General features: G+C 41.3%; 1 protein-coding gene across 1 annotated transcript in view; it reads right to left on the bottom strand.

Annotated features, from left to right (window-relative positions):
• LOC111966753 (probable phospholipid-transporting ATPase IIA) overlaps positions 1-26016 on the bottom strand; it is a 35393-nt gene extending 9377 nt beyond the window's left edge. The window contains exons 1-22 of the mRNA XM_023991658.2: positions 25868-26016; positions 19969-20113; positions 17880-17993; positions 17630-17738; positions 15633-15691; positions 13854-13905; positions 12557-12651; positions 12300-12380; positions 12072-12147; positions 11483-11559; positions 11019-11179; positions 10636-10778; positions 9812-9924; positions 8734-8943; positions 5665-5826; positions 4902-4994; positions 4624-4707; positions 3121-3291; positions 2754-2852; positions 1357-1446; positions 864-1008; positions 396-460 (exon numbers count right to left, since the gene is read on the bottom strand). Of these exons, the coding sequence (XP_023847426.1) occupies positions 396-460; positions 864-1008; positions 1357-1446; positions 2754-2852; positions 3121-3291; positions 4624-4707; positions 4902-4994; positions 5665-5826; positions 8734-8943; positions 9812-9924; positions 10636-10778; positions 11019-11179; positions 11483-11559; positions 12072-12147; positions 12300-12380; positions 12557-12651; positions 13854-13905; positions 15633-15691; positions 17630-17738; positions 17880-17993; positions 19969-20113; positions 25868-25935 (2412 nt within the window). The 5' untranslated portion in view covers positions 25936-26016. The remainder of the gene's footprint in view (positions 1-395; positions 461-863; positions 1009-1356; positions 1447-2753; positions 2853-3120; positions 3292-4623; positions 4708-4901; positions 4995-5664; positions 5827-8733; positions 8944-9811; positions 9925-10635; positions 10779-11018; positions 11180-11482; positions 11560-12071; positions 12148-12299; positions 12381-12556; positions 12652-13853; positions 13906-15632; positions 15692-17629; positions 17739-17879; positions 17994-19968; positions 20114-25867) is intronic.
• Between the last annotated feature and the right edge of the window lie 213 nt (positions 26017-26229).

Below are 26229 nucleotides of genomic sequence, written 5' to 3'. Positions count from 1 at the left end.
GTAAACAAGTTCCCTATTTCTGCCACAGTTAAATCAATATTTACCAACTATTGAGTTGATGTGGAGCTCTGGTCCATAGTTAATGAAGGAGCAAGGTGTCCATAAAGTAAGAACTCTACATGGTTGACCTGTCAGCACTACAGTTCAAGCAGTCCCAATCAGAACAGAAGACAATACCACATTGTCAGAAGACAACGTCACATTCATTTCCTTTACACCCATGACATGTTTTCACACAGTCAAAAAGTGCATGATATGACATAGTGACAAATGTATGTTAAATGGTGCTCTGGCCAGAGGGGCTCCAGCTCTCAGGAAACACACGACACAGACAGCAGCGACAGTGTGTGTGTGAAAGCAGAGCAACAGGGCGACAGGGACAGAGAGGTTCTTACTTTGCCCTCCACTCCCACGCCACAGTCGGCTTCCTGGATCATGCTGACATCGTTTCCTCCGTCCCCTAAGAGAAAACAAACAGACATCAGTGGAAGTGTCAGGAGGAACACGTCTGTTAATGTGACTCACAGCAGAGAGGGCTTTGTGTGTGTATGTGTGTGTATGTTCGTGTGTCTGTCTGTGTCTGCCTGCCTGCCTGTCTGTCTGTGTGTGAGTGCGACATCCTCGATCAGACCTCAATCATTACCATAAGAAAATACTATGATGCAAACTGTTTATCAAGTTTATATCATGAAAACAATACCATCCAATATCTTAAAATGTACAGGTCAGTAACCCTGCAGTTAACTGTAATTGGAGAGTTTTAGTGAGCTGAATTGAGAGTAGGCTATTTGTTAACTCTGTAACTGTGTATACTGTAATGTCCCAATAGAGAAAGGCTTGGGGCTGACACTGGGCAGACTCACCTACAGCACAGGTGAGTTTGCCTGTGCGCTCCTGCAGCAGCCGGACTATCTGGGCCTTCTGGGTCGGAGCACAGCGGCAACACACCACGGCAGGACACTGACACGCCAGCTCCATAAACTCATATTCATAGAACTTCAGACACACCTGCAGGAGAAGCAGAGTATGACAGACGAGGGTTGAACAACCACCGGGGCCAACGACCAACTGTGGTTTATGTCTGGATCTTTATCATTGATATAGACTCCTTCCTCAACGTCTGTTACATTTATCTAGGCAGTTGTCAATTGAGACTCAAAACAATGCAGCAGTGTGAATGGATAAGACTCAACACCGGCTGACGTTTCTCAAGTGTCTCAGTTAGTCAGTCGAACATTGGTTAAAGTCTATTACCAATACCACAGCTACCACCAAAGGCCTCTTCAGTAATAGTGCTTTGGTTTGGTTTACACAGATAAGGTAAAGTATTCAGAGTGAGGACGGTGCACAGCTTACCTCCAGTGAGTCCCCTGATATGACCAGAGCACAGTCGTGTTTCCTCCTGAAAGCGTTGAGCTCCAGATGGGCCTCTCCTCGTGTCGTCACCTAGGACCACAGACAGTACATGGCTTACCATCATGTCAGAGACACACAGATAGCTATCTAACCCACAGCAGCAGGAGTAGCTGCTCTCCTGACTGCAACTGTCAAACACACTCTAGATTAGCATCAGGGTGAACTGATCAACTGCCAAATGTTGAACATATGTAAGGTGTGAAACCATAAGGACGACCAGGACATGAACCCACTAATACATGGCTGATTTTGTGGATTTATATAGACTACTATTTCTAATGAAATATGGAGGTTAATTGTGTGGACATTACAATAGGGCAAATTGTCTAACCTAAGGTCCATCCATATTAAGAAGAAAACATCCCATAGTTTCTGCAACTGTGTCAAACTTATATGTGGACTCGGAATTCCAAAAATGTGGAACTGGAAATGACAACAAGACATCAATCTGTCAACCAATGTTATGCACTGGTATGGCTATATTCCTCTCCTATTGCGTGTTCATACGTCAAGTCGTCAACCCAGTGCCATTTGTGTCGAACCAGGAAGCCAATAGCAGATGCCTTGGCTATTGGACCACTCAACAGTCACAGCCCCTGCCTGCCCTCCTCTGCTGGGAGAAGCTAAGGGATTGTTTTCATGCTGTGCCAGCCATTGTTATCCTCTTCCAGTAACAACTGTTGTACGCAAGTCCTAACCTTCCTACGGCAGGCAAGCTTTTCTGCAACTGGACGAAGGCCAAAAGGGAAGTCAACAGACTATCAAAGCAATTGTGCTGTTTGAGCGCTAAGCCTGCAAAACAAATTAGAAAGTTAGGTTCTCTGTCTGTGTTCCCTCAGGAAGTGGTTCAGCTGGTACTCACAGGCCTGTTTCCAGACCTGGGGTCAAATAGCATTTAAAATCATTCAAATATATGTACTATAAGTGTTTGTTTTAGACTGCCTGTAGTGCTAGTCAAGCACAGCTTAAGTATTTGAAACAATATCAAATAGTATTTAAACCCAGGTCTGGAAGGCTCTGGTCTGGTTGACACTGGCTTGAATGCTTATTCTTGTGAGAGGTGATTTATTGTTGGGCCAGCCAAATAGCCAGCGGATCCAGGCTGGGCTGGGCTGGGTTACATGGCTGGGGGACTACATAAGCACAGCTATGGGCCTTCACCACACAGAGGATGGATGTCCGCATGAGGTCAGTGCAGACGACAGGAAACTGTGGATGGTCCGATGAACTAGGAATGACCCCTTATGCTAAAGCTATTTATTCCAATTCACAATAAACATTATATTCAAAGTGCAGTGGTTGAAAAGAAAAATGCCCTCTACTGCTTCTCCACTCACCGAATTAAAGATGTGGATTTCCTGGTTGCGGGTCACCAGATGAGCGTTCTTAGCCGTGCACGTGGCTGTTTCCAGCTTATCTCCAGTTAACATCCACACCTACACAGGTAAAACAGTTTTAAAATTACATTTGTGTGTGATTAACACGTTTTACATTTCTTATCCACATTCAAACAATGACACAATACATAACAACAGTTTGAGAGGGCATAAAGCCCAGGGATAAATAAAGTGTATTGAAAAAAAGTATGAAAATGTATGCACTCTGGATAAGAGTGTCTGCTAAATGACTAAAACGTCAATTTAAAATGTATTGAAGTGAATTGTTGCTGAGGCCGTCTACCCCCCTGCCCCGGTGACCCCTGACCTTGATGCCTGCATTACGTAGGATCTCCAGGGTGGGCCGTACGTCAGCCTGCAGTTGGTCCTCCACCCCTGTCAAACACAGCAGCTCCATCTCCATCTCCAGGCTCTCGATCACCGTGGCAACCTTCAGAGACCGGTCGTGCACACTCAGCTTGGCCTGGAAATATCGGGCCTGTGGAGAATGTAACGAGAGAAATGAGAGACATTATCCGAATTTAGCATATTGGAGTWTAGCTAGTTTGATTTATTAACTGTCAAACATAAAAAATCGTCAATTGTAACATGTTTTAGATGAGAAGGATTTGGAAGGAGCAAGTAAATGTCCAGCAGTCTCCAGCTCAGAGGAGATAAAGCAAAAAACTAATCTGAGAGACTCACTCAGGAACACAAGATCTGTGCATGAGTCACCACCGCCCAGCAGCCAGCTCTCACAATTATACACTCAGGCAATGGGCCTGGTGGAGCTGCCTATCTGCCCGCCCTCCCACCCTGCATTGAGAATGGGAGTGTGTGTGTGTGTGTGTGTGTGTGTGTGTGTGTGTGTGTGTGTGTGTGTGCTGCGTGGTGTGTGTGGTGGGTGTTGTGTGTGTTGTGTGTGTGTGGTGTGGTGTGTGTGTCGGTGTGTGTGTGTGTGGTGTGTGTGTGTGTGTGTGTGTGTGTGTGTGTGTGTGTGTGTGTGTGTGTGTGTAGTGTGAGAGAGAGGAAGATATCCCGAGTATCACAAACACACACTTGACATCTTAAAAACAATGGTGAGTATCTTGGAAGTATTTGATTTGTTGTTGTGCAGGTAGGCTACCTAGCAGATATAAAAGACTTGAGAGAACATGACAACTCCAAGACAACACCTGGAAAGAGGTGTATTTTGTGTAGGACGATAAACAAATTAGTGCTATATTGTCATCCAACACAAATGTACATTTCTTTAATCTCATAAGTAGTGGCACTAATAATAATAATACACTGGTAAAGTAAAAACAACACATGCAGAGGGAGTGCAGCAACTAGTAAATTCATGTTATTGTAAGAATATTACCACACCTGGTTTCACATGCATACCCAGATGTTGGTCAAAAATAATTTCCCTTCTCTTTATTGGCACTATGTGGATGTGCTCAAACCAAGATGGATTACCCTAAGCTTCAGCCTCACTAATGAGTTTGCCAAATGGCTATGACACACTGAAATGTCAAAGGTCGCTAACGGTGGGCTTGTTACTCAGAACAGTCAATTCATTCTCATCTAAACATCCTCCTCCTTCTGGTGGCTTGGGTTACCGCACAGTCCCATACTCTATGGAAACAAACATGAACAACAGTACTCCCTGACGAAGGCCATGCAGCCGAAACGCGTCGGTTTTTAAACAACTTTGTTTCTATTGAACATGCCATACTAATAAAGGCATTTTAATTAATTATATGAAGAGTGCCTTGGTCCTCCTTTCTTTTTGATGACAACAGTTACATTGAAGCTCAACCAAAGACAGAGAGGGCATGCTACTAACCTCAAAGTCTTGGTACTGTTCCTCTGTTAGAGACTTCTTGGAAACGACCAAGACCCTCAGGCCTTCCCTGGCCATATTTCCACACTGGAAGAAAGAGCAAAAGTAACACCAAAACATTAATATCAGAACGTTCAAACATACACAAGGACTGAACCTTCCCAAGAAAGGGAAAATTGACAGCAACACCCTAAAGATGACCGCAACACGCTATAATCAATTCATGGTGGTCGTTAATTAAAACTAAAATGACGTGTTTTAATAGAGGAAACCAAAAATACCTCTTCTTCCAGCCAATCATTATACTGGACGATGCCTGCCATCACTACGTCTGCACCCTTCATGTAGAAGGTAATTTCTCGTGTAGACTCATCCTGTAAAACAGACCATTCACTGTCAATATCTTAATTCAATGCTTGACAAACAAAATAGAAGAAAAACATTCACATCAATCAATAAGGTGCACTCAGGGTTTTCCCATCCTACTCTCAGCACCTGTGTAGAGATGCACATAAAGGATTAGTTTATTATTGTTGGTTGGTGGCTTAGAAAGGGAAAATTATTTTGGTGTTAATGTTCACAAGGGGTCTCAAACATGTTTGAAAATATTTTCTTGAGGAAGCCAAGTTTAAATCGCAGCTTTCCTGAAGTAGAGTTATACCAGGTCTATCCAAGCCAGGTCTATCCATCAAGTCATGCAGACAGCATGCAGACAGCACAGAGACTTWGTCATCGGAGTTCATAGCAGGGTAAAGTCTGTCTTAGATCAGCCTATGTCTTGATAGATAAATGGATCAATGCCCAGGATCAAAAGCCATAAAATGTATCTTAAAAAAKAGCAGTTGGTCCCAGACAGTTGGCCCTACTGATATCAGCTATACAATGGATCTTTCAAAAGAGTAGTTACATCAAAACACAGACAGTTAGCCGGCAATCAAGCAAAATACAAATGATCTTCCACAATACATTAGATCAGCTGAGGAAAGCATACACCTCTGGCAACTGTAAAGGGATGTCTCAAATATCCTAGTCAGCAGCACTCACTCGAATGATGATTCCCATTCGCTTGCTCTCGTAGGTGAAAGGGAATATCTGCAGGATGGTGAAGTTCAGGATCTGTCCACTAGGAGTCCTCAACTGCATGGAGTTCTGGTCCCGTCCGACCAGTGTCAGACCCACACTCTCTGTCCACTGCACCAGCGAAACCTAGCAACAGTTTGGTGAATGGGTGGTTATAAAAATACATAAATTTGATGAGGTAAAAGGAGAATGGACCATTTTAGCATGATGTTAATCTTGGTTAACCCAGAACTAAAGTATTGCGTAATTGGTCAGATAGTCAATGAAGTTCTGGGTCCATAGTGTTAAGAGAAGAGATAGAATGAGCAAATCCAGCTCCAACCTCTCTCTTTGCAATTTACAGGCAAGTCTTTGGGCCAAATGTCCCCTCTCCTTCCAAAATTCAAAAGATGCTAACACCTGCAAAATCGTGATTTGTCCAAATAACCAGTGACGAAAAACCCAAGCACTGGAACTAATGCTGCCGATCTCACACATCCCGTTTTATCATGACAGATCTACAGTACCATTTATGTTTACGTAGTCTTTCCACGAGAGATTAACATGATGTACCTTTTCACAGGACAAATGAAAGAACAGGAAATATAAATCTGAGTAGCACATCTACTTCAGCTCAAATCAATAATAAAAGCATTTTCTGCACTCAGAGTATTGATTGACAAGCTAGGAAGACAATTTTAAAAGACAATGCCACATGTTCTTTCTGGTCTCTTTTGAAGGGCACATGAGGATAATGCCAAACAGACGACATTTGGAATGATTGAAAGAGTCACTTTTGGGGGGGGGGGGGCAGAAGTTATTTTTCCCAATAACTTCCAGACCACCAGCACAAGATCAAAAACACAATTCATCCCTCATGCCTACACTGACCAGTCTCTAATTTCAATCTCAGATGGACAGGAAGAGGCATTAATTGGACCCTAAACACTTCTAAAGTCCGGTCCCAAACCAAGCCTCTTCCAGCTAACAAACAATACATATTTTATGCTAATATTTGGCCTGAGGCTATGCTTGGCTAATGGTAGTCTTGAGCTGAACTCCATAATGATCAACAAAGCTCTGACTACCTTGTGTGTTGGTCATACAAGTTGGGGAGAATGAGGTGTTTGACTTAGTCATGGTAACATTAGTAAGGCTACATTCACTATGGAGATGTGCAGTGAATCGGCTCCAACGCAACAGCACCACCTAGTCATGGGAATGTCTAGGATTTAATTGAGCCGGATCTGCTACTGGCAAATGTCTGGAGTCAAAACCACAGCTTGGCAAAAGCTACAATTCTTATTGGCCCTGCTTGGAAGTAGAACCCTCAGGAAATACTTTATACTCTGCCTTTTTTATAGGAACACACTTCTCTTGAGTCGATATCACAATCAATATATTAGACATAATACATATGATATACTAAATAAGCAGATGTAAAAGCACAAGTTTTGGAATAATATCTCCACACAACAACCAGGACTATTCATTTTGATTTCATAAAAAAACAGGTTATATCTGCCAAACATGTACAGGTAACTGCCAAATAAAGAAAACACTTGAGTAAATGAGGGATACAAAGTATATTCAAAACAGGTGCTGCCACACAGGTGTGGAATTACCATCCCATCATGCTTAGAGTCATGTATAAAAATACTGGGCAGGCCCAGTTGCCCATTATTTTGTCTATCATGGCTAGAAGAAGAAATCTCAGTGACTTTGAAAGAGGGGTGATTGTTGGGACACGTTTGGCAGGAGCTTCAGTGACGAAGACAGCTCAACTTGCTGATGTTTCACGATATGCCATAGCCGTCTCAGTCTCCAGATCTCAACCCAATTGAACACTTATGGGTGATTCTGGAGTGGCGCCTGAGACAGTGTTTTCCACCACTATTAACAAAACACCAAATTATGGAATTTCTTGTTGAAGAATGGTGTTTCATACCTCCAATAGTGTTCCAGACACTTGTAGAATCTATGCCAAAGTGCACTGAAGCTGTTCTGGCGGCCCTAACGCCCTATCAAGACACTCAGTTGGTATTTCCTTTTTTTGGCAATTACCTGTATCACATCCAACAATGCAAGTTAGATAAATGGCTTAAGATTGGACTGCTATAAACCATGCATGCAACTGCCACTGACATTGTGACCACTATCACCGGCAGCCAACAGTCAACACCATATCTATATATAGACTTCCTGAGAAGCCATAGGAAAGCAAACTGAATTTGAGCCAAGATCATTTCAAGCTGATACAATACACCTATTTTAACAACTGCAAAAACATTCAATCAAGAAAGGAAATAGCAACACATTGACTTCTATTGTAACTTGTGAGAAATCTTGGAACAGGACAGGAGTTTCAAGACTCATATACATATTTGTGAGAGAAAAAAAACAAATGCTTGTATTGCATGAAGTTGAGCATACAATAAGCCACAGCTCACCATAAAACAAAAGCTGTGGGCCATATCAAAGTATCTAATATTAAGGTAGGATATTCAAAGAGGGAATAGGTTAGCTGAAATCCAATAGACTGGGGAGCACATTAAGGAAATGTGTATTTACACTACGGGAAATGGATCCAGCTGAATTCCTCCTCAATCTTCTTCCTGGACTTCAAATGATTCATAGCGATCAATGACATAGCTAGGTACACGTGTCATTTGTCTCCTCAAGGCTTCCTTCAAAGGCAGCAGGCAGCAGGTAGTCCACTGCAACAACCGCTAAGGGTTCAAACTTCAAAATCACTTGAAGTGACCCTCTCCATCATTTAACTTGGACTCTATTATTCTACTGTCACAAACCTACTGTAATGGGCCTAGTGACAATTCCCTTTAACCTTCCTGAGGGTGTTGAGTAGACAACTCACATTTCTCCCAGGCAATTTCTGTAGATGTTGGTCTACTGTATCTTTAACAAAAAACAATATTATAACCTTGCAGAGCAAATGTCAACTGTTAATTAATTATTTGTATAAAACACTAACAACCCCTGGTTGCTATATTTTGGGACAGCTATGTCTAGTAGTTAGGGTGAGCCGTTGTGTACCTCGTCTGGGCTGGCAGCTTGGTAAACCCTACAGGTGTCCTCATAATGCTGCTCTGCCTCGGCCTGGTCCGTCACGCCGTTGGCCTCGTACGCGGGCGTCACACAGTGCACCAGGGCGATGGCCTTCACCGCCTCATGCACACGGCTGCTGATGGTCTTACGAACCTTAGTGGCTGCCGGAACTCTGGATGCTGGGAGGTCATGAGAGGGCTGTGGGGAGGAAGGTGCAGAAAATAAAAGTTAGCCGACTGAGTTGGAGCATCTGTCTACCTGCAAGGTTTTCAATAATTAGTAGAGCGTTTTTGAATAATAAACTTTTTTTTTTTCTCAGCCATTGATTGACAAACAGTCATCACATAAATAAATGATTTGTGGGGAATATATACTGTAATGTATATATACAGTACATGTACCTGTGAGCTGCCTTATTCMGTAACTATGGCAACAAAGTATATGGAATATATGAGTTTTGTAGTGCTAAAACATAACACTTCTCTGAACTTACTCAGTTCTAAAACGACTACTAACCAAGTCATTTAACTAATCCTACCCTATTCATTCATACCATCCACAGAAAGTAAACACAACCAGGTGTGTAACAAAATAAGAAATATGAACAATTAGCTTTAGCATCTTGCTGCTGCTATTTTTAGGCTGGGGGTTGTGTTTCCACAGGGGTTAATGGTGGAGTCATTAAACTAGGGCAGGTCAGTGCTAGTGGGCTCTGGGGCTAGTGGCTAATCCGGTTTCCTTCTCCACTAACCTCTGGTGTCAAAGGGACAAAGAATGTCATTAGGGGTCAGGAAGCATTCAGCCAAATAATAATCACATAGCTGATATGCTGTCCAAAAGATATGCCCTAAAGACAAGGGTTGTTATTGGTTTTCACACAGAATTCTTTTGAGTTTTCAAGCATTGACTGTCTCACCAATTAGTAATTCATTTCCCACAGCCCATATGGACTGATGCAGAGCCACAGGTCTACATAGAGAGTTTGGCCATTGTCGTTTCTGTCAATGCGTCTCTATGTGCGCCACAACTAACTCAATATGGCTCGGTGGTGATGGTTATTGTTTACCTGTGTGTAGGCACTGAACACGTGGCTCTGCACCTCGTCCATGGAGTCCATTCCATAGGCCACCGTTCCAAGATGGAGGCGACGGAACACCATCTCATTCTGGGTAAGAGTCCCTGCATCAAACACACAACCACAATTTATACTATTTGTAACATTTCTACTGATCGTGGGGTTATATGCACTGGTGTCAGAAGTGTTGGAAGCGAGATGGTAGTGTTGGTGTTAAAATGATTATCATAATTTAAACATAGTGATTTTCATTCTATAGTACAGTCACACTACAAGTCAAGTATCTTTCCATGCTGTCAGTGTCCTGACTGTCCTCACACTTTAAAAACCCCTCTCTCTGTAGCTAGTATTTCAGGATGACCTGAGAAGCCCCTACAGCACCTACATTAGACTGACCTTTGACGCCTAGGCCCCATCGCCCTGATCATGGACAGGCTTGCCCTAGCACTATCACAATGAACATAACCTTAGCAAATCTTCAACACTGTCAACTCTCATACAACAGACTGACATGTTGGGGCAATGTCCTCTTCTGACTACTAAAGCAAGATACAGGCATTTGGCATTGTCTTATATTGTAGCACTAGCCACTACTCGTCCTGTGCACTACAACATTTAGTAGTTTTATGCAAACCTTATACTTTACTGTCATGTTTTATTACCATAGTTACATCTTATGTGAATTGACTAAGCTGACAGTTTATGGAGGCACTCTCACCTCTTAAGCTCAATACAGAGTCCACAGCCACACAGCCGTGATAGTCCGGCAGTCAATAATTAGATATTTATGTCTATAAACCACAAAAGTAGCAGACCTGTTTTGTCAGTGAGCAGGTAGGAGATGCGTCCCAGTTGTTCAGGTATAGTGCTGGCCCTGACCACCGTACCAGGGATCTTAGAGTCTCTTCTGATCATCCAGCTGAACACCATCTTACCCATGTCCAGGTTCACACGCAAGCTGGACACAAAGTTCACATTTTATTTATTTAATAAAATGTGGATATTAATGGGTTTATGTTGTCCATCAAACATGCATATAAGGATATGTAGAAACAATTAAGTAAGGATAGATTTTATGTAAATGTAAGCCTCAACTGAAAATACCAACTTTTGTTCTTAAACCTGCTGTTAAATGTTGTTAAATATGGATTTATTAATTGCTCATTTAAATGAAATAGAAAGTGTGTTAATCTCCTACCTGATGGGGACGATGTTGGAGAAAAGCAGCAGGAAGCGGAAGATCTGCAGATACCAACGGCCGGCAAAGTGTTGGAGGGCCACCATGACCAGAGACACCACCACCAAAGCCCCAAACAGGATCTTGGTTAAACAGTTCACTTCCAGGTCAAATAGGCCAACCTACAAGAGATGATAAATGAGAATGACATCAGGCAGTACACGTCAAAACACTCTAAACACAATATTATGGAACAACTGTTGAAATGTTATGATTATTTGAGTATTGGTAGCGGTTTATTTTACAGTACATAAATTGACCAGGGTATTTTCTTTTTTTAAGACCTTGAAAAAAGGTAACAACACAGTAATAAACTATGAATTACCATGGAAACAGTACCGTAAAATAAAGTTCTACCAGAATATTTGCATGACTTTATGTACTAAAGGAAAGCGTCATGTGCAAGGTGTTTAACATTAATATACCTTGTGCCTTGGGTCTGAGGTGTTCATCACACTCCGGAGTTCCTTGCCTGTGTAAGTAACTACTCCTACCACAGTGCCTACAGAGACAGAACATTCAAGTAATGGACTGAAACTTTGAAAATGACAAGTCTCGAATCATAAACCATACAATATAATAAAGCATGTAGAAGACTTCCCTTGATGTGAATGCATGTTTTGAAATATATAACGACAGTAGTACATGATAGTTTGCCAATTTGCCAAATGACTACCATATGTTATATAGGTTAGACTCTGGAATCTTTATGTAGGGTTTTCTCCCTTTTAGGAAAATGTTGTCTCATAGTTAACTACCCCTGAACTGTTTCTAAGTGACCAAATGTCTGATTGCGCCGGTGTGTGTGTGTGTGTGTGTGTGTGTGTGTGTGTGTGTGTAGGAGGACAAATCATCAGCACATCAAGCGTGGAGGAAGTCATGCCGTCATCACGGCTCTAGGGATGGATGGAGGGAGAGGGATGGAGGAAGGGCTGGTACTGGTTCCTTCCATGTTTTAGCTGCTTCAGTGGAGAGAGAGAGAAAGAGCACACCACTGGGGGAGTTGGTATTTACCAGAGGCGATGACAGTGCTGGCCCAAAGGGTATTCTCAATACTGAGACTCTCATTGACTGGAGGGTCTCCATCCTCCTAAAGCACAGTGGACACAAAACACAGATGGAACATTACTCCATGAAAACAGAAAGTCTTTCATCAAAGTTCACTATATATGGTGGGAATTATCTTTATGCAAGTCTTAAACAAGAAAAGTAAAATATAATTGCCCAGGCCCTAACACTCACCCTGGTGAAAGTGCCAATAAAGTTGTGGATGTCAATGTTTGGTTCCTCTGCATACACATAGGATCTGATCTGGAGAAGATCCTGGAGGAGCAATCACAACATGGTCACTTATCAATAAGCGATAACAATTCCAAGAACATCACCCAAAAACATGAGATGTGGCATTACTTTACTAAATCTTTCTGCAGTCAGTGCAGTGCAGTGCCAACATCGTGTTCTACTAAAAGATAGATCAGCCATCTGGTCTGGTGACTCACAGCAGCAGTGGGCAGTCTCTGAGTACAGGCCACTGGGTGGCGTAGTTTCCAGTCCGTCTCTCCGTCCAGTTGGTCAGTACGCAGGAAGCAGGAGCCTAGAACAAGGCAGAAGTGAGGAAAATAACTGATCCAGAATGGAGTCACAGAAACCTCTAGGGGGCACCGTTGTGTAGGCTTTAGAGATTGCAGAAGCATTCAGTTATAGGGCATCCATGGTACAAATAACTACATTCTGTCCATCTAAAAAATGAAATGTGTTACCCTATGTAAATAATGATAATATAAAAACGTGTCAATTTTGTCACATGCGTCAACTTCTAGCATTCTTTTATTTGGTGCATCCTTCATCCCCTCTATCTTTCAACATAAACATATCTTACCAAATGACTTACTGCAAAATAGTACTCAAATATATGAATGGTGCCCAACTGCACATTACTCTGGGGATCAACAAGAAAGTGAAGAGGTATCCATGCCAACCCAACCCTCATCCCCCACAGCCTCCAGTAACCCCAGTTCCTCCTGGTCTGCGTCATCCTGCCTGCCTGTCTATAGATGAGAACACTGGGCCTAGCTAGCCTCTTCATAATTGACCTAATGGCCTCCATGTGTCAGAGAGATAACCAACTAACCACTCTTTCCAGTAAAATAAACATGTTGTTTTTCCTCCCCCCACAGGAAAGCACAACCACAACCAAGCATGCTTCATCTAGTTTGTGTTACTCCAAATCAAGATTATAAAAGTGTAAGGTTGTCGTACTCCAAATGTTTTATCTCACATTTCCGATGGATCCTAACAGCTGCTAGTTATCGATGGTGGTGTACTTGTTTAGAAAACAACAAGCCTGTTGGAGATGGCATTGTTTTGCATGGGAGCAATTCATTCTGTTTCTGTCACCACTCTTTCAAATCTCATCCAATTCCACATTTGTTTATTCAGATTAGGCTCAGTCTTTGTACCTTGGTTCCCCAGTTTTCTCTTTGCATTTTATATGTTCTTTCTATTCTACACTTTGCCTGTATTGGTGATTTTCCTTAGGAACTAACTTGCAATTTAAAAGACAAAAATGGTCAGGGGAAATGAATGGACCATGCTTCTTCTGTCTTCTACCACAACCCGTCCCCCCCAACCACCACTTTGAACGATAGCCTACTGGACCCAATTACAATTTAGACATTGTTGCACTTCCTGTCCTGGCTCTAGGCTAATCCCTTCACCTCACCACCCTTTTTAAACATGCCATTACCCTAACTATCCTGTTTTGGAGATTTGAATGAATGACCAGCAGATGTTTACCATTTCTTTCAGAGGTCCTTAAGAAGATCATGTCAGCAGGAACTCGCTGGTTCTACAAAGAAAAGACAGAAATAAAGAAAAACACAACTTCAACTTGCATCCTGTTCTTCTAACCCCCCCTCTATAACTGTAGACGTTCAGAATTTGCTTTAATGTGCTACATTACCTGCATTCAGCTAGTCACAATAATAATCCCTGCAGCAAATCATCCAGCCTTACCCTGAATAGGAGCCTGACCAGGCTTTACACTCTGTTTGACCCAGACTCCACTGTGACTGAGTCCTGGTCAGAGTAATTGGAAGATGAATTCTCAACACTATTTAAGTTGACAGATTTCAAAACATTGAGTTGGACATTGATTATTTTAAGTGGTCGATGGGTTTAATAAAGATTCACTGTGGCACTTCAGATCCATGCGGTGGTACACATTTTGAATGTTATTTAAAAAAAAAAATGTTTTAACAAATTTCAAATCAGAAGATCATAACAATTCAGATTTCGATTTACTTTCAATGTCTCCTCAGTCATGGATAAAAAATATCAAATTTATAAAGAGAACAACATGTGTGACCTATCCTTCAAAGACTCCCAGAATCCACTCTTTCTACAGTAGCCAGTAAAAAATACTGTTAGGAGTTGGAATGTCTATTAGAATTACTTGAGATACTTTTAACAACATAGTGGCGGCAGGTAGCCTAGCGGTTAGAGCATTGGGCCAATAACTGAAAGGTTGCTAACTCGAATCCCCAAGCTACAAGGTGAAAAATCTTTTGAAGTGCCCTTGAGCAAGGCACTTAACCCTAATTGCTCCAAGGTCCCTGTTGATAATGGCTGACCCTGGCCATGACCCCACTCTCAGGGGGAGTTGGAATATGCAAAAAAATATTTCAATTTCACACATGCGTATAAAACATACTTGTACATGTCTGAAATAGGACAAATATAACCTAACAAATTATATTTTATTATAATGTTACCAGTGATGATGCCATTTGTGATGCTAATTTGAATGGCACAATTGATTGCATTGTTTTAACTTTCCCACATGGATATGCCTACTTAATGGCATTTTAAGTGAACTATCTGGTAAGAATGCATTGGTATTTTCTGGGTGGTCTATATCCTACTAATCTCGGCTAACCCAGAACTTTAATCTTGCGTAATTGGTCAGATGCTCGTTTAAGTTCTGGGTCCATACGTGTTAAGAGAAGAGATAGAAAACAACGAGCAGAACCGGAATGAAGAGCTCCACCCTCTCTCTTTGCAAGTTACGGGCAAGTCTTTGGGCCAAATGTCCCCTTTCCTTCCAAAATTCGAAAGATGCTAACACTTGCAAAATCGTGATTTGTCCAAATAACCAGTGACGAAAAACCCAAGCACTGGAACTAATGCTGCCGATCTCACACATCCCGTTTTATCATGACAGATCTACAGTACCATTTATGTAGCCTGTCCACGAGAGATTAATATCCTACAAGTGTTGCTTCAATTTTTTGTCAATATCATCAATAATCCAAATGTCAAATGTTTGGTTTTCTGATCCAATTAAGTTCATTTAAAGTTTGTGTCAGTTACATCTGCATTGAGCTTGACAGACTCAAGCTCAGAAACATTGATCACAAGATTACAAAATCTTTAACTCCTTTCACCTCAAGTCACCAGTCTAGCAGATTAACAGACCAATCATTATTTGTCATATTTGGCAACTTTGCTATCCTGGTATGTAGTAGGMCTAATTCATTGATGCAGTCGAGGCGAAATCTACGAAGTGATTCAAACCTTTTCCACGATTATAAGGTCTCCAACTTGAATGCCACTACTTTTCACCTTCACAGTGCCTGAAATAAAAACAAACGTAAAATTAATATTCAATAAGCGTTTTCAGATTGCAGAATGTTGAGTTGACTAAATTCAGTGTGAAAATCATAATGGTATTGTGGTTAGATCAGAAATTAAGGATGAATGTTGTTTTATGGACATTCCATTCCTCTTAGGAGGGGAAGAATAGAGTAAAACAACCCAAACAAGTAAAAATCTAAAACATCCATGTAAACATTCACATGGCTCACACAGGTTTTTTATTGAAGTGCGACATCCTGGTACCATTAACGTCATTCAAAGACACTTAAAACCCTAGTCTTCATTCTCCCTACTTCTCTTCTCATGGCCCATACATACAGAAACACTATTCAGCTCACTGTTTACGCCAAACTGTCTCCTCCAGGTTACCTTGCAAATGTAGACAACTGTTGTTATAGATTTCCTTCCACTAAATGTGGGGGGAAAGTCATTTTCCATGTAGGCCTTCAGATCTGAAAGAATGTTGGGAGGGTGGGGGGGGGTTGAGCCTTTTCTCTCATTCCATTTGGAATGAACAGGCAAAATTGTTTGGAGCGGGTCACTAACCCTTGACCTTTGCTGTGACCTCAGGCTTTTGCATATGTAATACATTAATATTGTTATGCATTTAGGTTTATTGGGCTTGAAAACCCATTCTGTTTCACTTATTTGTATTATCTGAGTTTAGTCTACTTTATACACAAATCTGCTAACACAAACTAAACTTTCCCAATAAGCTTCAGATATAATTGGTCAGAAGTCAAAATACTGAGGAGAAAGAAACTACTTTAAAATTATGAATCATACATTCCTACAGGATGACGCAAAAATCCTTGGTGGACGACTGACATCAAAACATAAATTAACAGCATGTTTTGCTCTTGATAAAGTAGCTACTTTCTCAAAGCAAAACAATCTACAGGCATTTAATGCCATTATCTCTCTCACCCTGTGCAACAAGACAGGCCACTGGGACCACTATCATGGAAGCAACCATTTATTGTGTTTATTGATAAAACAAGCTGTCAGATCAAAGGGGAAAAGTGATGGAAACCGCAAGAGGTCTCCAGGTTTTTATTGCTAGTAGCACTTTATTCCAAGCCCTCTTATGTGTACACTTTTACATCCCTGCTTTGAATTAGCCATCACTCCCCTCCCACCCAGGACCCACTCCCCTCCCACCCAGGACCCACTCCCCTCCCACCCAGGACCCACTCCCCTGTCAGCTTAGACAGGACCGGACCAAGCTCATACAGTTAACTGGACTGGAGACCAGGGTTGGGGTTAATTCCACAAATTCAATTAAATTCCCTCTCCCAGGAAATTCCATTTCATACAAATTCCAGGTCACTCTTTGCATTCAGAGATAATTCAAATCCTCTCAATTTCAATCTTAGGTAAATTCCAATAATTAAATTCCCAATTCAATATTATCGCCAACAATTCCACAAATTCCAATTAAATTCCCTCCGGCTTTCAGGCTGATCATGTCACTGTTCAGACTGCCTCACTATATGGGAAATATAGAAATACAAGTTAAAATAAATCTTTCAATCAACTTTTGATTCTAAATGCATTAATTCCATTCACTGGGAAATCCAATTCAAGTCAATTCCAAAGATTAAATGTGTTTACAATTCAATTCCAATTCAAACAGTCCAAACAGTCTAAAACCAATACAATTTCAATTCCATAACATGAAGATTGTTGAAATTCGAATTCAAGAATTTAACTGGAATTTCAAATTCAATTTGAATAGACCCCAACTCTATTAGAGACACCAACTAATCAGGTACTTGTATTATACTGAATAGACGCATCAGAAAACTACTGTAGGTCATTAATTGGTTGGAGTGGTTACTTTGGATCTGTTTATAAACATATTTATGTTGTTGTTTATTCTTCTTATTGGGTACCAATTGCAAACAAACCCTTACCTCTTATTGAGAGCTTGCTATATATCTGTGAATTCACTTCTTTGTCTCGACAATAACATCTGATCTCTTCAACTGCTTCTCTCATAATGGTAATAATCAAAACAATTCCCTGAAATACAAAAATATAAGACAAACCTTCTACATGTGTAAAATTACAAATTAGAACAAGTATCTTGTTTTTAGCAAGTGATTGGTGGATCATGTGAATACTTGATGCTACATTACTTTGACAAAATGCTACACTGCTTACCAAAGGAACCCAGTAGGTGTACAGAGCACCTAGCCTGAGCTCATTGACAAACTGAGAACAGGCCAGGAGCAGAAAGTACAAGTTGAAGAAGTACTTGAACTGATTAAACAGCACCTGAGAAAACAAAACAGAACAATATGATTTCACATAAATCAGCCAACCACAAATATGTACGTACATTAGGGGCATTATAATATATGCACGTGACAAGATATTGATCACTAAGGGTTCAGTTGAGACAAAAATAAGCTTATAGTTTCAGACATATCCACACACAAACTCTAATATACAGTCAAAACCAGTCAAAAGTTTGGACACACCTACTCATTCAAGTTTTTTTTAAAGTTTTTTAAAACTATTTTCTACATTGTAGAATAAAAGTGAAGACATCAAAACTATGAAATAACACATATGGAATCATGTAGTAACCCAAAAAGTGTTAAACAAATCAAAATATATTCTATATTTGAGATTCTTCAAAGTAGCCAACCTTTGCCTTGATGACAGCTTTGCACACTCTTGGCATTCTCTCAAACAGCTTCATGAGGAATGCTTTTCCAACAGTCTTGAAGGAGTTCCCACATATGCTGAGCACTTGTTGGCTGCACTCTGCGGTCCAACTCATCCAAAACCATCTCAATTGGGTTGAGGTCGGGTGATGGTGGAGGCCAGGTCATCTGATGCCAGCTCTGTTACTTGAACTCTGTGAAGCATTAATGTGCGCTGCAATCTGAGTTGCAGTTAACTCTATTGAACGTATCCTCTGCAGCAGGGGTAACTCTGGGTCTTCCTTTCCTGTGGCTGTCCTCAAGAGAGCCAGTTTCATCATAGTGCAAGGTGGTTTTTGCAACTGCACTTGAAGAAATGTTCTTGACATTTTCTGCATTGACTGACCATCATGTCTTAAAGTAATGATGGACTGTCGTTTCTCTTTGTTTATTTCAGATGTTCTTGCCATAATATGGACTTGGTCTTTTACCAAATAGGGCTATCTTCTGTATACCACCCCTACCTTGTCACAACACAACTGATTGGCTCAAACGCATTAAGAAGGAAAGAAATCCCACAACTTTTAACAAGGCACACATGTTAATTTAAATGCATTCCAGGTGACTATCTCATGAAGCTGGTTGAGAGAATGCCAAGAGTGTGCAAAATTGTCATCAAGACAAAGGGTGGCTACTTTGAAGAATTTGTTTAACATTTTTTGGGTTACTTCATGATTCCATATGTTATTTCATAGTTTTGATGTCTTCACTTTTATTCTAAAATGTAGAAAATAGTAAAAATAAAGAAAAAACGGGAATGAGTAAGTGTGTCCAAACTTTTGACTGGTACTGCATACATGATATATCTCAACACAGACGGACATTAACTTTTCCAGTGCCACCCACAGTCAAGTATAGATTTAACAGTCACACATAGCTGAATTTCATTACCACCAATGTCCAAGATTACTACAAAGGGAAAGTTTGTGTTCTCTCATTGCTACTGTGAGTCATTTCCTCAACTACTGACAGGTGACAGTGAACACTCACACAACAAGAATAATGTGTTGATTTGAGAATGTGTGAATTTGCAATGCAAAAAAGGACTGGTCTTCTTGTTTTTGCTACTTTTAATGCATGACTTAATATCCAAAAAAGGCACAATGTTTAAGACTAGATAATGTCTGAAAACCAAATTCATATGAAAATTGGGCTCAGAAAATCAGAAAGTTAAAAAAAAAAGTTCCTTACTATTCTTTCCGTGGTTTAGTTTTAATTAGAGACTCAACAACTACAGTAGAGGCACACTAGTCTATACGGCACAGGCTAACATGAGTGCTCATTTGATTAGAATCAGTGTCCACCAACCAACTATTCGAATCTATGGGGTCAGCTCTACTGCTCACTCTCCACTTTGCCACTAAACCGCTAACTCCACTTTGCCACTAAACCAATAACTCCAATTTGCCACTAAACCAATAACTCCAATTTGCCATTAAACCAATAACTCCACTTTGCCACTAAACTAATTCCGGCTTGTTGTGTTGTGAATGAGGAGCAGATGACGGTTGCTTGGTTGACCCGGAGTACCCGACACTCACCCCTGGGAGGAAGGTGAAGAAGTTGTACTTCTGGTTGTTAATGACGTTCCGGGGGTACCTCTGCTCCCTCTTCTCTGGGTGGCCCAGCCACACCGTCCGCGGCCGGAAGTCCCCCATGCCGCAGCACCTCGACCACGGGCAGCACCTGAGGAACACCAGTGTAGTTCATCATTAGGGCTGGTTTCCTGGATGCAGGTTAAGCTTACTCCTAGACCTGTACATCACAAAGAGTCTCAGGGTAGTGCAGATGTAGGATCAGTCTTGCCTTTTTAATCATAATGAGTATATGGACAGATCAACACTCCTACTCTGAGATGCTTTTGAACACTGGCCCTAGACTAAAAAAGAATGCTCAATGAAGAAATTCCAATACAATGCTTTTTAGTCCATGACTAGGAATAATCTGTGTCCGGGAAACTGTCCCTTTTAGAGTTTCTCTCACTGAAATGCCACCACAATAATATGTAAATACTACAGTTGAAGTCAGAAGTKTACATACACCTTAGCCAAATACATTTAAACTCAGTTTTTCACAACTCCTGACATCTAATCCTTGCAAAAAGTCCCTGTCTAAGGTCAGTCAGGATCACCACTTTATTTTAAGAATGTGAAATGTCAGAATAAGAGAGAACGATTTATTTCAGCTTTAATTTCTTTCATCACATTCCCAGTTAGTCAGCAGTTTACATACATTCAATTAGTATTTGGTAGCATTGTCTTTAAATTGTTTAACTTGGGTCAAACGTTTCGGGTAACCTTCCATAAGCTTCCCACAATAAGTTGGGTGAATTTTGGCCCATTCCTCCTAACAGAGCTGGTGTAATTGAGTCAGGTTTGTATGCCTCCTTGCTTGCACACGCTTTTTCAGTTCTGCCGACAAATTTTCGATAGATGAGGTCAGGGCGTTGTGATGGCCACTCCAATACCTTGACTCTGTCTTAAGCCATTTGCCACAACTTTGGAAGTATGCTTGGGGTCATTGTCCATTTGGAAGACCCATTTGCAACCAAGCTTTAACTTCTATTTTTGTTTCACCAGACCAGAGGACATTTCTCCAAAATGTACAATCGTTGTCCCCATGTGCAGTTGCAAACCGTAGTCTGGCTTTTTATTGGCGGTTTTGGAGCAGTGGCTTCTTCCTTGCTGAGCGGCCTTTCAGGTTATGTCGATATAGGACTCATTTTACTGGGGATGGGGATACAGATAATTTTGTACCCGTTTCCTCCAGCATCTTCACAAGGTCCTTTGCTGTTATTCTGGGATTGATTTGCACTTCTCGCACCAAAGTACGTTCATCTCTAGGAGACAGAACTCGTCTCCTTCCTGAGCGGTATGACAGCTGCGTGGTCMCATAGTGTTTATACTTGCGTACTATTGTTTGTACAGATGAACGTGGTACCTTCAGGCATTTGGAAATTGCTCCCAAAGATGAACCATACTTGGAGGTCTACAATATTTTTCTGAGGTCTTGGCTGATTTCTTTTGCTTTTCCCATGATGTCAAGCAAAGAAGCACTGAGTTTGAAGGTAGGCCTTGAAATACATCCACAGCTACACCTCCAATTGACTCAAATTATGTCAATTAGCCTATCAGAGGCTTCTAAAGCCATCACATCATTTTCTGGAATTTTCCAAGCTGTTTAAAGGCACAGTCAACTTAGTGTACGTAAACTTCTGACCCACTGGAATTGTGATTCAGTGAATGATAAGTGAAATAATCTGTCTGTAAACAATTGTTAGAAAAATGACTTGTGTCATGCACAAAGTAGATGTCCTAACTGATTTGCTAAAACTATAGTTTGTTAACAAGAAATCTGTGGAGTGGTTGAAAAATGGGTTTTAATGACTCCAACCTAACTGTATGTAAACTTCCAACTTCAACTGTATGTTTCCTACGGTGGTGTGGATGGCTTCAGTCAAGCAATAGGGCCATAGAGGTGGGTCCTGAGTCAGTAAATATTGGCATCATGTGTTAGGCAGCAAGGCCCTAGTTTCATACACCCTTCTCAAACAAAATATTCCACTTCATCTAAGCAAGCAGCCAGCAGGTAACCTAACCTTATGGCTTACCATGTGTCATAATGGTCAGATCAAATATTGTATATATATTCTAAATACTAATTACTTGGATAATGAATCACTAACTGTGGATGAAGTGAGAAATTGAACCCCTTCTAATTCCCAAAATAGGAAGCTGTGTTCAAACTAGGGCTGACTGCTTGCTACAAATTGGATGAATGCAGCACCTAATTTTTAAAGATATCCAGTATAATGAAGTTACCCATTCAGATGTGCGAGACAACAACTTCAGAAAAGTCCCCTCTGTATTGGAGTTAGGTGAAAGCATGCATGCCAAATTGATTCATATTGAAATAAAATAAGACATACTGCTCACTTTCACAAAAGATGGAATATGTGAACCAATGAGGTTTACATTAAGAAGTCAAGCTACAGAAGAAGTCAAGCTACTTTATTTCACAAAGGAAATATTACATTTCAAGAACACATATGGAGGCTCCTCCAATGAAAGGGAGGACCATCCCCCTTAGTGAATTTCATAAAATAAAAATAGTGAAACATTAAAAAGTTTTCCTTTTTAGATAAAACTATACTAAATATATTTGACCATTTTTAGGGCCTTCCTTTGACACCGCCTGGTATAGAGGTCCTGGATGTCAGGAAGCTTGGCCCCGGTGATGTACTGGGCTGTACGCACTACTCTCTGTAGTGCCTTGCGGTCGGAGGCCGAGCAGTTGCCATACCAGGCAGTGATGCAACCCGTCAGGATGCTCTCGATGGTGCAGCTGTAGAACCTTTTGAGGATCTGAGGACCCATGCCAAATATTTTCAGTCTCCTGAGGGGGAATAGATTTTGTCGTGTCCTCTTCACGACTGTCTTGGTGTGCTTGGACCATGTTAGTTTGTTGGTCGCCAAGGAACTTGAAGCTCTCAACCTGCTCCACTACAGCCCTGTCGACGAGAATGGGGGCATTCTCGGTCCTCATTTTCCTGTAGTCCACAATCATCTCTTTGTCTTGATCACATTGAGGGAGAGGTTGTTGTCCTTGCACCACACGGTCAGGTCATTGACCTCCTCCCTATAGGCTGTCTCGTCGTTGTCGGTGATCAGGCCTACTTCTGTTGTGTCATCGGCAAACTTAATGATGGTGTTGGAGTCGTGCCTGGCCGTGCAGTCATAAGTGAATAGGGAATACAGGAGGGGACTGAGCACGCACCCCTGAGGGACCCCCGTGCTGAGGATCAGCGTGGCGGATGTGTTGTTACCTACCCTTACCAACTGCTTGATGCTGACTGTACTGCATGATTGTAGTGGGTTTACTAATGTGTTTGTTCTAATAAGGCTGTAATGTAACAAAACCTGAAAACGCAAGGGGAAATGAAGGCTATTCTATGCGAGAAATTGCCAAGAAACTGAAGATCGCTACTCCTTTCTACTCCCTTCACAGGAGTAGTACACAGCGTTGTATGAGATCTTCAGTTTCTTAGCAATTTCTCGCATGGAATAGCCTTCATTTCTCAGAACAAGAATAGACTGACGAGTTTCAGAAGAAAGATCTTTGTTTCTGGCCATTTTGAGCCTGTAATTGAACCCACAAATGGGCCTCTGTATGCCTATGTAGATATACGATAAAAAATCAGCCGTTTCCAGCTACAATAGTAATTTACAACATTAACAATGTCTACACTGTATTTCTGATCAGTTTGATGTTATTTTAAATGGACAAAAAAAGTTAATTTTCTTTCAAAAACAAGGACATTTCTAAGTGACCCCAAACCTTTGAACAGTAGTATATATCATTTACATTACATTTACGTCATTTAGCAGACGCTCTTATCCAGAGCGACTTACAAATTGGAAAGTTCATACATATTCATCCTGGTCCCCCGTGGGGAATGAACCCACAACCCTGGCGTTGCAAGCGCCATGCTCTACCAACTGAGCCACACGGGACCACATATCACACACACACACACACACACACACACACACACACACACACACACACACACACACACACACACACACACACACACACACACACACACACACACACACACACACACACACACACACACACACACACACACACACACACACACACACACACACACACACACACACCACACACACACACACACACACCACACACACACACACACACACACACACACACACACCACCTGCTCTTTCCATGACAGACTGACCAGGTGAATCCAGGTGAAAGCTTTGATCCCTTAGTGATGTCACTTGTTAAATCCACTTCAATCAGTGTCGATGAAGGGGAAACAGGGTAAAGAATGATTTTTAAGCCTTGAGACAATTGAGACATGGATTGTTCAGAGAGTGAATGGGCAAGACAAAATATTTAAGTGCCTTTCAATGGGGTATAGGTGCCAGGCTCACCGGTTTGTGTCAAGAACTGCAACGTTGCTGGGTTTTCTACACTCAACAGTTTCCCATATGTATCAAGAATGGTACACCACCCAAAGGACATCCAGCCAACTTGACACAACTGTGGGAAGCATTGGAGGCAACATGGGCCAGCATTCCTGTGGAACACTTTTGACACCTGGAAGAGTCCATGCCCCAACAAATTTAGGCTGTTCTGAGGGCAAAAGGGGGTGGGTGCACTCAATATTAGCAAGGTGTTCTTAATGTTTTGTATACTCTGTGTACACTGAACAAAAATTTAACCCAACAATTTCAACGATTTTACTGAGTTATAGTTCATAAGGAAATCAGTCAATTGAAATAAATGCATTAAGGGGGGTGGGGAGTTACTCAGTATTAGGAGGTGTTCCTAATGTTTGGTATACTTAGTGTATATTGTTGCTTATCTTAACAGAGCCAACTCATTTGCAATTAATTTAAATCTTAACATTGAAATGCTCTGACAAGCACCATCTCTGAGATTGACTCTTCAAATCATATTGTTTTGGTCACACACACATTTAGCAGATGTTATTGTGGATGTAGCAAAATGCTTCCTGCCTGAGGGGATGATTGGGTACATGAGAGGTGAATAGGGGATGCCCAGACAGGTGTGTAGCCTAGACTTGGGTGGCCTGCATTATGTTTTACTTTAACATTTGTGCAAATTTATGAGGGCAATATTATCATTGCATATCATATCAGGAAATAATAATTATTATATATAAAATGCACTGTGTAATAATAAGTCACATCATCCATATTATGTGTCTATCGATAGATAGTCATGGTTGTTTGCTGTCCCCTAAACCAGGGTTTCCCAAACTTGGTCCTGGGGCCCCCCATGGGTGCATGTTTTGTTTTTTGCCTTAGCATTACACAGCTGGTTCAAATAACCAACTCATCATCAAGTTTAGATTATTTGAATCAGCTGTGTAGTGCTTGGGCAAAAAAACGAAACGTGCAAGGGGCTTGCCCCAGGGCCGAGTTTGGGAAACCCTTCCCTAAACAAGTGCTGATTCTTATAGTAAGGCCTGCCCTGTTTGGGCTGGTTCAACGCAATGACACAAATAATGTCAGTCAACCATGCTACCCCACCTTATCTTGAAGCATAATGCGTAGGGTGTTGTTTTTTTTGTCGGTCTATATGGCAATCTAGTCCCATGGATACTTAAACAATAGGCGATTAATATTGTACTAGCATCGACAGGACGGACAGCACCCGGAACAAGGATGGCTAATACATATTTCCCTAAACAAGCCCGTCAATTGTTCAGTTAGAAAATAGGTTCGTTTCATCTTGAACGTTTAGAATATACGGTTACAATTGAGATATTCGTCTGCGGGTTTTGAAAACAACTCGTGTTATCAGCCATCGAGCTAAATTACAGTCTAACGTCGTCGTTCTTAACATTTACAGTGTATACAACTTATTTTTTGTTCTTACCCATTCCTGTTTTTATTGTCGTGTCTTTTTTTGTCTCTCACTGGTTGCAAAGCAATATTGTCCGTCATTCCTGCAGCCCCAGTTGACGGTGACGCCAGACGAAGTCCACCTCGCTGTCTCTGCGTTCTGGGCGGAGGCTTTTTTGTGTGTCAGTGGCTGTTTTGGGCTTGCTTCAGCTAGTGGCTTGGCTCTTCATCATAGCTGATTCCATTTCGCTTTATCAAATATGTTAGAATTGGTGTGATGAAATAGTATTTAAAAATATGAACCTATAGGTTATGGCCTATAACATACAAATCTTCAATGGTTTAACATTTTTCGTTTTTTTCCCATTCCAACAGGCCTAGGGGCTTGTCCAGAAT

The sequence above is a fragment of the Salvelinus sp. IW2-2015 genome, linkage group LG7, assembly GCF_002910315.2.
Source record: "Salvelinus sp. IW2-2015 linkage group LG7, ASM291031v2, whole genome shotgun sequence".
Taxonomy (NCBI): domain Eukaryota; kingdom Metazoa; phylum Chordata; class Actinopteri; order Salmoniformes; family Salmonidae; genus Salvelinus; species Salvelinus sp. IW2-2015.
The sequence above is the reverse complement of the archived record's forward strand: the minus strand, read 5'-3'. Positions and strand labels throughout refer to the sequence as shown.